This window comes from Melozone crissalis, unplaced genomic scaffold, assembly GCF_028551555.1.
Source record: "Melozone crissalis strain CALT ecotype California unplaced genomic scaffold, PUWL_Pcris_2 ptg000036l_1, whole genome shotgun sequence".
NCBI classification, from domain to species: Eukaryota; Metazoa; Chordata; class Aves; order Passeriformes; family Passerellidae; genus Melozone; species Melozone crissalis.
This window is the reverse complement of record NW_026535814.1, coordinates 13,439,532-13,454,152: the sequence shown is the minus strand read 5'-3', so window position 1 is coordinate 13,454,152 and position 14,621 is coordinate 13,439,532. Positions and strand designations below refer to the sequence as shown.

Sequence of the window (14,621 nt, the reverse complement as noted above, 5' to 3'; positions counted from 1 at the left end):
TCCTCTGTGGGGGAAGAGGCACACTGAGGCACATCTCTACTACTCAAGAAAGCAGGGTGTGAACTTGTCTGAGAAACTGACAGCTTGAGAGGCATCCTCAGTGCAGTTCAAGGCTTCACTGTGTAAAGTTGATAGCTAGATGTCTGTGAGAAGTGTGGCAAATGCCTTATGGCTGCCCCTAGACTGCAGAGAGCCCTGTCTCCATCAGGCAGGAGATGGATTGCAGTGGATAATGAATGGGACAGCATCAGGCAGTGTGAAGAATCAGCAAGCTGCAAGACAGCCAGCAGGTTTGTCCCTGTGAAACCCACACATGATGCCACAGACTAGGTGTGCTTTACACAGAGGCAATTTAGCAGATGTGTCTCCTGGGAAGTGTCTAGAGGGCCTAGGACATGTTTAAAGTAGGGATAAAGCCTTTGCCTGATTGGCTTACATCTTTTTTATGAATGCTTTAGGGCCCCAGCCTGAAGTCAACTGGCCTGACCCTCCAGCTACTCAGTTAGAATATGGGTTTGTGCAAAGCTTTGGCTTCCTAAAATACACAGTTTTCCCCTGGGGTCTAGACTAAGCATCAGAGAAAGAGCTTAGTGAAATGCCCAAGGATGGCACATCCTTGTAGTCAGCCGGGACTCTAGCAGGGATGTGCCTCCTCTGCAAAAAAGGGAATTTTTTCCCAAGTGATTACTGGCTTTTTGCTGTTAGAGTTGGTGGGTCTTAATGGGAACAATGTCTTCTTTTAGCAAATCTATTTTCTTTGTCTTCTTTTTCACAAATGATGGAATGAATTAGTGACCTCTGTAGTTGGAAGAGTTTAAAAAATCCACAAACAACAGACACATAACAACTTTCACTAATGCCTAGTTCTCAGAATTCCTTGATTTAGATGGTATTTGGAGAGTTTTGTTGTGGCTTTTCTAGAATGACAGTGGTGTCAGGCAGGCTTATGTTTAGGTTTTCTCGAGAGACAAACTGTGATTTTAAATTGCTGCTTACCTTTGTCCAGTTCTTTCCTTATTTATGTCTTCTGTGCCTGCAAGAAAGAGAGAAAATTAGTTTATTTCCAAGTTAAGCTATAGTAAACGACTCTGAGAGACTCCATTAAGCATTCCTTGAACAGCTGAATTAATGCTGCCACCATGCAGATACAGCTTGAATCTGGAGAAAGTGGTGATGCTGGGGACTCCTTTTTCTGTAGCCTCTGACAACTGACTTATGTCAAATACAATGGTTGTTTGCAGGATCATATGGTGAGAGAAGAAACCAGGAGCCTCACTCCAAAGCAGTGTGCTGTTCTGGACCTGGCACTGGATACAATCAAAGTAAGTGATTCCATTTCTGTTTCTGCTGTTCCCAACTCCATCCCCAAGTCCTCTTTGGGAGGACAGTGCCTGTCCTGGTTTATGAGATGGCAGGAGTTTGTCCCTGCTGTCACAGTGATAAAGGCTCTAAGTGAATACTGCTATATATGTGTACACCTGAAGAGGTTCAGGGGACTGGTGTGCTGCGAGTCAGCATATTCATATTTAAGTGCTTTGGAAGAGGAATGCCATGACCAGTTGGTATCAGCTGGTCTGAGGGCTGGGTTTCCAATATAGAAGCTATTTTGTGAATTTTTCCAGCTGTATCTGTATGCACAACTGCTCGTACACGTTGGTTGCTGGTTGCAGTTCTTGCTCAGTACCTTTCCATTTCTTTTTGCTTTTAGCAATATTTCCATGCTGGTGGGAATGGTCTGAAGAAAACCTTCTTGGAGAAGAGTCCAGACCTACAGTCACTTCGATATGCTCTCTCCCTCTACACTCAGACCACGGACACTCTCATCAAAACGTTTGTCCAGTCTCAGACAGCTCAGGGTAAGACTCTTTTGTGTTGGCAGGGTTCAATGGAGCTCTTGGCTCTGCTCATAATTCCTCTCCCTTGTACTGCCAGTTTGTAAGAGTGCTTTTGGCAGTAACATTTCTGAAAGTGTGACAGTTTGGAGCTGGTGAAACTGGAAAAGAGGAAAAGGGGGTTAATTTGCCACTCCATGACTACATTTGGGGAGAGCAGAAATATGTGAAACATAAGGCCTGGGGTGTTTGTGGTCTTTTTTTCTCTGCAGTCCTCACTTAACAGTCACGTTTCATGAATTAATGTGGGTGGGTGGCTTAAGTGAAATTTGAAGTTACTGTACTGAGGCTTGTGCGGTGGTGTGAGGCACCATTTCAGCAAGACACCACTGCAGAAACCTGTCAGTGCCTGTGTCACAGGCCAGCTGTGTGTGTGGCACAGCCCGAGTGGCCCTGACTAAGGCTGTGTGACAGCAACGTGGTGACTCACAGAGCTACAGGCTGCCTGTAAAGGGAGAAGTCTCTGAGGTGAGAAGCAAATGCACTGTTTTGTCTGCAGCCAGTACAGGGTATGTGGGAGCTAGATGATTGCTGATTGCCACACAACATATTAATAAGCTGCTGGGATGGGTCACCAAACTGTTTGGTGACTCTCTGAGAAGTCTTATGGCTTAGTGGTGCTGTTTCATTGAATGTGGAGGGGTAAACAGTTAATTTTGTTGCTTCCATGTGAACATCTCCATATTATTGTACAGAATAATTTGGTCTCCAGTCAAGGACCATCACTGGCTGACTGTGAATGTCACTATTCTCAATAAGAGGAGACAGATGCTACAAAGGGTTGGGTCTAAACAAAAACTGGTATTTTTGTGTTTTCAGGCTGTTTAATTAAAAGCCTTGCATTAAGCTACTTCATCCTAGGAGCAAAGTCATACAACTCCCTGGCATGTCCTTCTGCAATCTCCTTTAATGGAATCCTTTTTGTTCAATCCTTCCAAGCCTAAGAGAGCTGGCAACCCCACAGACTGTACTAGCTCTGCCAGCAGGTCATCGCACCAAGTCCCAGCATCAAGGGGACAGCACTCCCTAGCTCACATACATTCCCTTGTGTGCAAATGAGGCTGCTTGATACTGGCATTCCCTTAGCAGTGTAGACAGTTCAGAGATTCTGTGAGCAAAGCAGGGTTTGTTTCTAAAGAGGAAAGTTTAGTTCAGTTTTGGTGGGTTGAGTCATCAAGAGGAGGCTCAGAGGGGACCTGAAACTACCTGGAAGGAGATTGTGAAGTGCAATTTGGTCTTTTTTGCCATGTCTCAGGTAAAGGATGAGAGGAAATGGCCTGAAGTTGTACCAGGGGAGGTTCAGGTTAGATATTAGAATTTATTTTTTCATTGAAAAGGTGGCGAGACATTGGAATAAGTTGCCCAGGGAGATGGTGGAGAAGTGTACAATCTCTAGAAGTGTACAAGAGGTGTCTGAATGTGGAATCTGGGGACATAGTTTAGGGATGATTTTGGTGGTGCTGGATTAACAGTTGGACTAGATGACCTTGCAGGTCTCTTCCAGCCCTGATGGCTCTGTGGTTCTGTGATCTTTGCCCACAGCAGCACAGTCTAGTTTTCCTTATGTTCAAACATACTGCATTGAAACACTGAAATTAAATTAAAAATCTGTACCTTTCAGAGAACGGTCCTGCAGCTGTGTCCCAGCAGAGCAATGATGACATCCAGTGGCCAGACAGGTCAAAGACTGCTGCAACCACTAGGGACTCCAGGAACCTGGCTGTTGCCATCACTTACACAAACCACGTTTCAATGGGGAACTTGAGTGCACATTTGAGTGAATGCTTACAATATTTGCTGTTCCCTGCACATATTTCCAATTATATGTCCAAGCTAGTTTTTTATGTGGATACTGTTAAATTACTGTTAAATAAGTGCTGAGCTAAGGCACAAGAAAGTGTGCAGCACTGATGTCCTGCAGTCTGTACTACAGTCTGGAGTACTTAAAATTAGAGAAAGGAAAGTGCTCCATTGAAGACACAAAACTGACAATTCAAAGATGATATGAGAAAGTGGCTTCATGCAATGCATGATTTGACTGTAAAACTTCACTGAGGGCAAGTATTTAGCAGAAACACAAAGATAATGGAACATTATCATTACCTCTCAGAAGCAGGAATATACAAGGCTGCCACAGAAGTGGGTGCATGGGTATTTATGTATTTTTAAGAAGCTTAGAAAGAATGAAGTTCTCGCTTTAGGGCATCATATACACACGTTACGAGGTCATCAATTAGATCTCAAAGCTGACTGATGACAGTTCTTTGTGACTAATTCTAAGCCACTGTAGGGAACAAGTACTGGGCAAGCTGGCCACTGGTCCAAATCAGTATCTTGTACATTAGTAGGCTTGAGAATTTTGGATCCTGTTTGGGAAATAAAAGATTTGCGCTATGCCACCTAATATCTGCAGAATCAGTGCTCAGGAGAGGTTTAGGTTGGATATCAAGGTAAGGTTCTTCCCCAGGGAGTGGCTGGGCACTGGAACAGGCTCCCCAGGGAAGTGGTCACGGTACCAAGCCTGGGTTCGAGAAATACTTGGACAATGCTATCAGGTAGAAGGTGTCACTCTTTGGATGGTCTTGTGCAGGGCCAGGAGCTGGACTCAGTGACCCTTGTGGGTCACTTCCAATTCTGCATATTCTGTGATTCTGTGAGTCCCTCTTTCCCACTGGGGCTAAAGAAGGATATTAATTGCTTACTCTTCTCATTAACTATGGCCGGTAGATGGGTTTGGAGAACTGCACACAGGTTGGAGGGACAGAAGGGACAGCACTATTATTTACAGCTCACATTTGCTTACCAGAGCTCTGTGACTGAGGTTTCCCTTTGCATAAGTGCCACAATCTCCTGGGAGGACATGGCTTCATGCAGTATCATTTAAAAATGCTGTTTGCTTCTCTTACTTCCCGGCTCAGTGGTTGCACCTTCCAGTTTGTGAGGTACCTACTGCTTTCATGTCATTACTGAGTAGGCTTATATGGCACTGTGCTGCTAAACGTTTGCTCTGCAGATTGGATCTTGGCTGCCGTTTAGTTATGCCAGCACAAATTCTGTTCTGTTTTAACCCAGACTATGCCTTACTTGCAGACAGCTTTGCTCTCCAAATCCTGGTGCAGAAGGTGGATATTTTGTCTGTTAAGAACTAGAATATTTGCCATGTGTTTAAGTGACATTGCTAATTGTGTTGTAATTCATACTCTTCTCTCTTTATCCTGCTTGCTTTCTTGCCTTTTGAATTCATGTCTCAGTGCATGATGGGAAAGGTATAAGGTTTACCGCTAATGAGGACATTCTTCCTGATAAGGGTATGTTCAAGATTAATGTTGTTACCATAACAACATTACCCAACTGCCTTGCTTTTCAAATCATCTTGCCCATGCTCAGAAACCTTTTCCAGAGTCCTGTTCCCTGTAGTTCCTTTGTAGAAGTGAACTTCCACTGAATGCCTGCATCCCACAGACTGAGCCACAGGTTGTGTGGTTTGGAAGTCTGTACCTCGCCTGAGAACCTGTTCCCATGCTTGACATTTATTCATGGGATGTGAAAGCTGTCTTGAAAACGGACTGGTTTTTGGGAGATGCTGCAGACTTGTTCCCCTTCCCTTTACCATGGGGTGTGTGTTTCAAGTCCTGGGCTTGCATGCGTGTGGTCTGCTGAGAAGGGCCACTGTAATACACGGGAATGTTGGATATGCACTCAAGGTTATGGCCAAGCTTGAACCATCTGGCTTGAAGGGGGGTTATCTAAAGGTCTGGATGCCCAGGAGACCCCTACATATATTAAGTCTTGCAGTGTTTCATCTCTTAATTTATTTTTTGCTGTCCAAAGTGTTTTTATTATCTCAGGTGAAACACATCTATAACCCTTTGCACGAGCTCAGTTCTGCAGTTTCACCTTTCAGCATTGCAATACCAGTGAGGCTTTCATGTCAAGAATTAAATGTGTTTGTCACTAAGCGTACAAGTGTGTGTATGTGCACAGTTATACATGCTCAGAATATTTTTGTTGGCCATCTTCAGAGTAGTTCTATGTCTCTGAAAATATCAGTTCATAGAACAAGATTTTTTATATGAAAAGACAAGAATGAAGGTAGGAAAAAAACTGTAATATGAGTTTTGTCTTCTTCAAAGGTAGTGGGATGATTCTGCTCTTATTCTTCTGAGGCATCAGCATCTCCTTTATAACCTATTAGTTACACTAAAGATCAATAAAGATCTGAATGTTTGGTGGCTGATGTTTCTGTGGATATGGCCATTGCATACTGATGGAAATTCTGCCTCTTCCTGTGGAAAATGCCAACAATGAAGTGACAGACCCACACCAGCAGATGGATCAGGTCAATAATTAAGCCTACCAATTTTTAAGCTCTGTGCTTATATACCAAAAAAAAGCAATATTGCCCTTCTAAGCAGGGAGGAAACAGTATGTTCAAGGCCATATTTGTTGCAGCCTGAAGATTATTTAATGTACTCAGGTGAAGAATGAGAACCTACCTCAAGGTAATAATTTGAGGTTCTGTTTTGGTTGCTCAGATGTTTTTACTGGTATATTAATCTGACTTTCACTGCCTACAGTTCTGTGGCATGTAATTTTCCTCAGAGAATTGCACTGGTTGGCACTCAACCTCTTGGTTTTTAAATGAGTGGTTTTGCTGCTGCAGACCATTCTTGTGAAAGTTGACTTGTTAGATCAGTCTAATCAAAATGTTTGTGTAATGATATCCTTCAATCTCCTTAGCTAGAATTTCAAATAGACCAGTTTTTCACTTAGTAATGTATCTTACCCTCAAATTTGACAGAACAACTGCTATTCATAGGTACTCAATTACCCTCTAGATATCTCAATTGCAACAGCATTGCTAATTGTCAACCTGAGGTCAGGCAGTTATCAAAGAGAAAGTCAGAAAAATCTCACTCTCTTTTCAAAACTTGATTTTCATTTTGCAAAGCAGTCATTTTCTGTAATTTACATGACATCTTAACTTTATTACCCAGAAAAAATGTCATTTCCATATATTACATGATGATAATTATTATTAAAAGTTTAAAAGTTGGAAAAAATCATAATGTATGAATTGTAATGTTCATGAGATCTCCCTCTTTTATGAACATGTTATCTTTTCCCTTTGAAACTACATCTTGTTTTCTCCCTGGCTAATTGATAAAGAGAAATAAGTATGCAAATTGTGAGTGCTTCTCTCTCATCATTTTTGATGCACAACAAAGAAGGGGTTCTCATCATCTTCCAGAGGGAAACAGATAAACAGTCAGGATGACAACTTGTAGGTGATGTACAATATGCAGGAAGGTTCTTGTAGGGTGAGACTGCATTATGGCTCTGTGCAAATCACTAATACCTATATATTTTTTTTGCCTATATTTCCTCTGTTGTGTGATGTCCTCTTCTTCTTTTTCTTTTACTGTTGATTTTTTTTGTCCTCCCTTCTTCCCTGAGCAGACAAGAATGCCAATGTTCACCACTGGAATGCCTGCATGTATACACAGTAGCTTGGCAGGAACCTCTGAAAAATCCTTGCTCCCCATGACGGTCCACTGCTGAGGTCTTTTAAATTCTTTAAAAGCCTTCACTGCTGTTCTCAATAGGATGCAATCTTTGGTGGACTGGAAGAAGTGTTGGTGTTTATGTGTGTTGGGCATGTGAGCCTGATGTTATCTTGCACTACTATGACATTCTTGGGGCTGACTGAAAAGCTGGCTCTGGGAGATGTGCTGTGAAAACACCACATTGTCTTCCTGAGGCCATAAAGACCTGTGCCAATGACCAGTAATCCATGTGTGCATGGGGGGGTGTCCATTTCCTCCCAACAGGCTCTGGTGTGGATGATCCCGTGGGAGAAGTGTCCATCCAGATCGACCTGTACACCCACCCAGGAACCGGGGAGCACAAGGTCACGGTGAAAGGTACGGCAGAGCACGTGCTGCTGCTCGGGCTCCACGGGGCCAGTCTCCAGCTGGCAGTCAGGACATTTCTGTCCTGTGGGATCTCAGGCCAGGATTGTTTTCTCTGTTTCACATCAGGGACATGTAGGGAAACAGCAAATGAGCTTGTCCAGCCGGGCAGCGCACAGCCCGGTTGTTTATTGGCAGCGATGTACGCAAGTAAACAAAAATCAGATGGTGGCTCTCGCCAGACGCCACAGTTTAGTCTGTGCTGCAGAGAGCGGGGCAGGCTGATCTTGCCAAACTGCTCAGCGTACACCCAGAGATCACAGAGGCCCTGAGAGCTCAGAGGCTCCTCTCCCCAGTCCTGAAGGCCACACTGGTCCCTGAACAGCTACTCTGGAAACAACCAAAGCAGTGATTCATCCCAGGGTTCCTTTTCCTCCTTCATCTCCTTCACTTGAATACAGCATACTTAACTACTTCAATTTCCTCTGAAGATTTATATAAACAGTTCTTTGGGCCTTGCTTCTGGTTAAATCTACACTGAAGTGCAAAAGCTGGTTTTCAGAGCTATTTCCTCTGCTTCAGTCTGCTCCCTGCAGTGACCTGAGATAGAATGAGAATAAAAGCTAATTATTCTGGATCCTGAAACCACACACAGCTCATGGGCTTTGTTTTTCTTACCTGCAATCCCATTTTCCTTTTCAACAGAGACTTTAATATTGGCCTCCAAAATGCCCCTTTTTTTCTTATCCCAGACATAATGGTGATGTAAGCATGGAACAGGGCAGCCTGCCCGGAGCTGGAGGAATGCCTGTTTTCTTGGGTTTATTTCTTGACAATCTGTATGGCAGAAGTTACATACTAATGCACACATTAAATTCCCTTCATAGAACTTTACCTAGATCAAAAAAGCATATCCTTGCATTACAACAAAGTCCTGCCCATATGTGTTGTGACACTGTCATGTTTTGAGTTAGAAACAAGAAATTGAAAGCAGAGCAGAGCCGAAGGATGTCCAGAGCAAAAAATACAAATGAGTATTTGCTGTGAACCAGGTTGTGACTCTCTTTTGCAGTTGTGGCAGCCAATGACCTGAAGTGGCAGACGTCTGGCATGTTCCGTCCATTTGTTGAGATCACCATGATTGGGCCCCACCAGAGTGACAAGAAGAGGAAGTTCACAACCAAGTCAAAGAGCAACAACTGGGCTCCAAAATACAATGAAACGTTTCATTTGTAAGTCTCAAAAATATCCTGAGGATCTGGCATGGCAAGTGCAGATGCAGAGGGACAGATAGGGTTGTCCAGTGTCCCCAGACCGTCTGCACAGGGCCAAGAAGAGTACATGAACCAGTAGCTTGGTCCTGTCTTTGATGTCTTGGCAGAAAAGCTGGATTATGGAAGTTTTTTTCTGCGGGTGGGACGCAGAGGTTTGTTCTGTACCAGCAGTGTCCTTTGGCCACCTTCTGAAATGCTCTGTGTGTGCCCTATGAACACATTTTACTGTGCTCTGTAATTTTAATGAACTTCGTATTTTTTATTGGTAGAGTTGAGGCTAAAAGTTCATTTTTATTTATTTCTTAATCTTAATGTGCATTTTTATCCCAACTTGACCTGTGGGACATGCTTTCGGAACTTGTTTCCAAGGATACAGCCCTTGGAATTGGTAGCAAGTTGCACTGCTAAAATTGCTGTGTTTCTCAGCGTTGAGTATTGATCTCTTCTTATTTCATTTTCTTTCATTACTACAAGGACATATTCCTTCTTGGGAGGCTTAACAGAAGGAGCTGCAGGCTTGAACTCTCTCAGCTGTACATATAAAAATGAGATGATGAGAACAGACCAGCAAAAGGCTATAAACATCTGGGGGAGAAGGGAGAGAAGGGAGTGTTCATATAATTGTTCCGTTCTCTGAGGAAAAGCAAGCTTCCTCTAAGTGAAGAGATTTTCTTCCTTTTATTATTTTAATTTTAGAAACATCAGAAGAGTTGGGGATTTATTTTTGTTAGCTTTCACATTAATGGAAGGTCCTGAATCTTTAACAAAAACTTCATCTAATTAAAATAGTAATTCTGAAATGAAGCCATCCTTAGCAGAAGCAGAAATGTTTAAAGTCATCTGAGTTGAAAATCGATTAGCATGGCTTTAATGTTTCCCACTCCTCTCGTTTCACAGTTTAACACACACACAAACACACACAGGTTGCAAAGGCAGCTTGAAGGGGGTTCCTTGTTTTTTCTTCTTCAGTAACCATGTTTTCTTTATCTGCTATAAATCAGCAAAAATGCCCACATGCTGCAGGTTTTACTTCTCTCCCTCTGACCACGGTTTTCTGTAGAAAGGAGTTTCCTGTGACTTACCACAGCCCTCCAGTCAGGTGCTGGCACCTTTGTTTTTGCAGTCCAGACACTGTAAGTGAATTTGTGTGTGTTTTTCAGCATCCTGGGGAATGAAGATGGTCCTGATGCCTACGAGCTCCAAGTCTGTGTGAAGGATTACTGCTTTGCCCGGGAGGACCGGGTTCTGGGGATAGCAGTGATGCAGCTCAGAGACATAGCAGACAAAGGAAGCTGTGCTTGCTGGTGCCCCCTCGGGCGCAGGATTCACATGGATGAGACTGGACTCACAATCCTGAGGATTCTCTCTCAGAGAACCAATGATGAAGTTGCCAAGGAATTTGTGAAGCTGAAATCTGAGTCCCGCTCCACAGAGGAAGGCACCTGAGCTGAGCTGTTCTCTTTCCTCTTCTGCCTTGTGCCAATATGTGCAAGTGTTCAACAATTCTTTTATTAATTGCAAAAGGTTTTTTCATGTTGTCTTTGTCAGCTCCGATAGCGCACGTGTGCTGTATAGGAAACAAATCCATCAATCTGATGTGAATTATTTATTTTTTAGTAGCTGGGTAAGACACCGTAGAGAATGAGACAATCTCTTCTTATTTAACATGTAAATTCTGCTTTGTGTATATAAATTATTTTATATTGGAGGCTGGAATTGCTGGGTTTTGTTGATATGCAGCACTGTGATTTTATCCTCTGAATTTGGCAGGCATTAAAAAGGTTCTGCGTAATCACACTACGATGCAAACACAACTGTGTGGAAATTGGGAGGAGATGATTTGAGGGGTTTGACAAAGCACAGTTATCTCTCATTGAATACACGTACTGTGGAGCTGCCTGGGGATCTTCTGACACAGATTATGCCAACGTGATATACAGACACCTCAACATCTGCTTAAAGAAGAAGAGGCTGCAGATGCTCTGAAGATGCACACCGAGTGAATGTACCTCCACGGATGTGCTGCTGTGAGCACAGGCCAGACCAGGGCCACAAGCCCGGGTGGGGCCTGAGGTAGCCAAAATCTGCAAAGGCAGCGCAGCAGGAGCAGGCTGCAGCTGTAATTAGCTGGTGTGTCTCGGAGAATACAAATCCCCACGGGCTGCTGGGAGTCCCTGATGGCCGTGGGAGTGCTGTAAGCTGCTCGGCCCCGCAAGGCACGCTCGGGCTGCCGTGACCGACACGGTCGGGAAGGGATCGGCGTTAGAATTGTAGAGTTAGAGCCATTACAAATCACATGGCTGCTATGTGCTTTTTCCACTTCAATATTCTTTTGTTAGTGCTTGACAGAGGATTGGATAATTTAATATTGCAGGCTTTCTGTAGCATTTTATTACCCTGGAGTAGCTAAGACCATTCCTCACTATGAACCCAGAAATGATGACTTGCTTGGGAGGGAGGAACACACCTCCCCTCTGCAAGCCTTCAGTCTGGAGTGCTGGTCAAGGGGCAGCACGTCCGTTTGCTTCTGATCTTGGAGATGCTGTTGGCCGTGCTGTGGTTGATCCATGCTGATTGTCATTAATCTTATAATACCATTGACAATACCATTGAAATATTTTTGCACTGTCTTAAAGAAGCATCCTGCTTTTGTTTAGTTAAAAAAACAAAACACTGTCCTGAGCAAAGTAATTGCAGGGAGGTCAGAATTTCTGACTGAAAATTAGTGAGCAGGAAGGTCTGGAATGGTGATTGCACCTGAGGCATGTTTGTTGGAGGGTTTTTATTGGGGATATTTTTGCTTTTCCAGCTGCCCTTGTGCTCTGGAAAGTGCAGCTGGAACAAGCCAGTCCTTGCCCATAAAGTACTGTAATACTGTCAATAAATTCAAGGACTGCATATTGAATGACTTTTTTTTCCTTTCTATTTTCTCTGACACTTGTGTAGCTGTATGATGTGACTCCTGTATTTCATGGGCCTGCTTGTAGAGTTCTGAGACAGCACATCTGCTTTGTTCTTGTCCATGGTGTGTTATAATAATGCTCTTCAAAACTCCACACTATTTGTCATGATTTTGAATCATTGTACGTGCCATTGTTATGAGAACTGTTAGTATGGTCTTTAATAAACTCTTTTAGCAGCATTTGGACTTGTCTGTTGGAGTGTAACTGTGATTGGGTTTCCCAAACCATGGAGGGCAGAGCCACTGCTGCATCTTTGGAAATTACTCAGGTTTAGCATGTAGATTTCTTTAGTGCTTTAGATGCCTAGCAAGGAGTATGAGTCAGACAGTTCCCCCCTCCTCCATGGTGCCTCTGTCTGGGACATCTTTCCGTGAAGTCCTTGGCTTCTGATAATACTCCAAGACATCATGGAAAAGCATAAAAAATAGCTTACTTACTTTTTTTTCTCTTGTCTGGCCTTTAAGTCACATTTCCTTTGTACTCAGGATCGTCTCCTGAAGGTGCTGAATGGAAAGGCTCAGACAAGGCAGTTGGATACTTTGCAAATAGTAGATGAAGAAAAATAATTATATACCAAACTTGATTCATAACTTTCAGCCTCTTATGAACATTAATACTCTTTAGATGGCATGCACAAGAGATGAAAGCATAAGCCTTCTTGATGTCAAGTAAACTGCTCCCCCTCCTCATTTTTTGGGGATTCTGCCAATTTGCAGCAGACAAGGTCAGATAACTCAGAGACTCATATTTCATGATAATGTGGGTCTCTGAATTTCTGTGATCTGAAATGCCATTTTTTTCCTTGGTTAGCATATGCTTAGCAACACAGTCACTTGGGAGGCAGTCCTGAAGAGCAAAGGAATCAGGGAACATTGGATATTCTTTAAGAAGTAAATCTTCAGACAGAAGGCACAGGAGTAGGGCATCTCCATTTGCCAAAACATGAGCCAGCAGGGAAGCAGAGCAGCCTGGCTGAACAGAGAACTTGGGCTGGAACTTGGAGAAGAAAGGGAAATTTCTGACCTCTGGAAGAAGTGCCAGCTTGGGACAACAGCAAGGACTTGTAATTGTAGGATTATGCAGGGATAGCATTGAAAGGGCCAGAGCCCAACTAGGACTTTATCTGGCTACTGCCATATAAAAATAGATGAGCAACAAAAGGAGGGCTAAGCACAAGCTCCATCCTATATTGGGTGTGGTGAGAAACATAGCAACAAAGGATAAGAGAGGCTGAGGTGCTTTAGGCCTTCTTTGCCTCAGTCTGTAATCTTAACCCCAGTTGTTCTGGGGGTACACAGCCCTGTGAGCTGGAAGACAGGGATGGGGAGCAGAATGAAGCCCCCGTGATCCAAAGGGAAATAAATGGTCAGTGCTGCAGCACTTGGATGCACACCGGCCTGTGGGCCTGATGGGATCCACCCAAGGGCCCTGAGGGAGCTGGCGGAAGTGCTCACCAGACCTCTCCCATCATTTACCAGCAGCCCTGGCTCACCAGAGAGGCTCCAGCTGAGTGGAGCTTGGCAGAAACAGAGCCCATCTACCAGCAGGGCCAAAAGAAAGATCCAGGGAACTACAGGCCCGGCAGCCTGGCCTTAGTGCCATGAAGGTCATGGGGCAGAGCAGCCTGAGTGCCATCATGGACACACACAGGAAACCAGGGGATCAGGCCCAGCCAGGATGGGTTTGTGAAAGGCAGGTCCTGCTTGACCCACCTGACCACCTCCTGTGACAAGGTGACCCATGTGGTGGGTGAGGGAAAGGCTGGGAATGTGTCTGCCTGGACTTCAGCAAAGCCTTTGACACCATCTCCCACAGCATCTCTTGGAAAAATCTGGCTGCTCATGGCTACTCACTGTTCTCTGGGTGAAAACTGCTTGGATGGCCAGGCCCAGGGAGTGGTGGTGGATGGTGCTGCATCCAGTTGCTGCTGGTCACCAGAGGTGTCCCCATATGTCAGTGCTGGCCCAGTCCTGTTTATCTTTATTGATGATCTGGGTGAGGGAATCAAGTGCCCCCCCAGGCAGTTTGCAGATGGCACCAAGCTGGGTGTGAGTGCTGATCTGCTGGAGGGCAGGGGGCTCTGCAGAGGGATCTGCACAGGCTGGATCCTCGGGCCAGGGCCAATTGTGTGAGGTTCAACCAGGCCAGGTGCTGGCTCCTGTCCCTGGGTCACAGCAGCCCCTGCAGCTCCAGCTGGGACAGTGGCTGGAAAGCTGCTGAGTGGGAAAGGCCCTGGGGGTGCTGGTCAGCAGTGGCTGGACATGAGCTGGGTGTGCCCAGGGGGCCAAGGAGGCCAAGGACATCCTGAAAGTATCAGCAATGGTGTGGGCAGCAGGAGCAGGGCAGTGACTGCCCCTCTGTGCTGGGCACTGCTGAGGCCACACCTCAAATCCTGGGCTCAGTTTTGGGCCACTTATTACAGGAAAGACTTGGAGGTGCTGGAGTGAGTCCAGAGAAGGGCAAGGAGCTGGGGAAGGATCTGGAGCACAAGTCCTGTGAGGAGCAGCTGAGGGAGCTGGGGGTGTTTACCTGGAGAAAAATAGGCTCAAAGGAAGACCTTATGCCTCTCTACAAACCTGA

General features: G+C 44.7%; 1 protein-coding gene across 5 annotated transcripts in view; it reads left to right on the top strand.

The window, feature by feature from the left end:
- The window catches only part of UNC13B (unc-13 homolog B), a 206,892-nt gene extending 194,672 nt beyond the window's left edge, over window positions 1-12,220 (top strand). For 4 of the 5 annotated variants that reach the window (XM_054283505.1, XM_054283503.1, XM_054283501.1 and 1 more), the window contains 6 exons: window positions 1,242-1,322; window positions 1,709-1,856; window positions 5,144-5,200; window positions 7,724-7,816; window positions 8,877-9,036; window positions 10,239-12,220. In XM_054283505.1, the coding sequence (XP_054139480.1) occupies window positions 1,242-1,322; window positions 1,709-1,856; window positions 5,144-5,200; window positions 7,724-7,816; window positions 8,877-9,036; window positions 10,239-10,524 (825 nt within the window). In that variant the 3' untranslated portion in view covers window positions 10,525-12,220. The remainder of the gene's footprint in view (window positions 1-1,241; window positions 1,323-1,708; window positions 1,857-5,143; window positions 5,201-7,723; window positions 7,817-8,876; window positions 9,037-10,238) is intronic. The other variant, XM_054283504.1, reaches the window with a different exon arrangement.
- The last annotated feature ends 2,401 nt before the right edge of the window (window positions 12,221-14,621 follow it).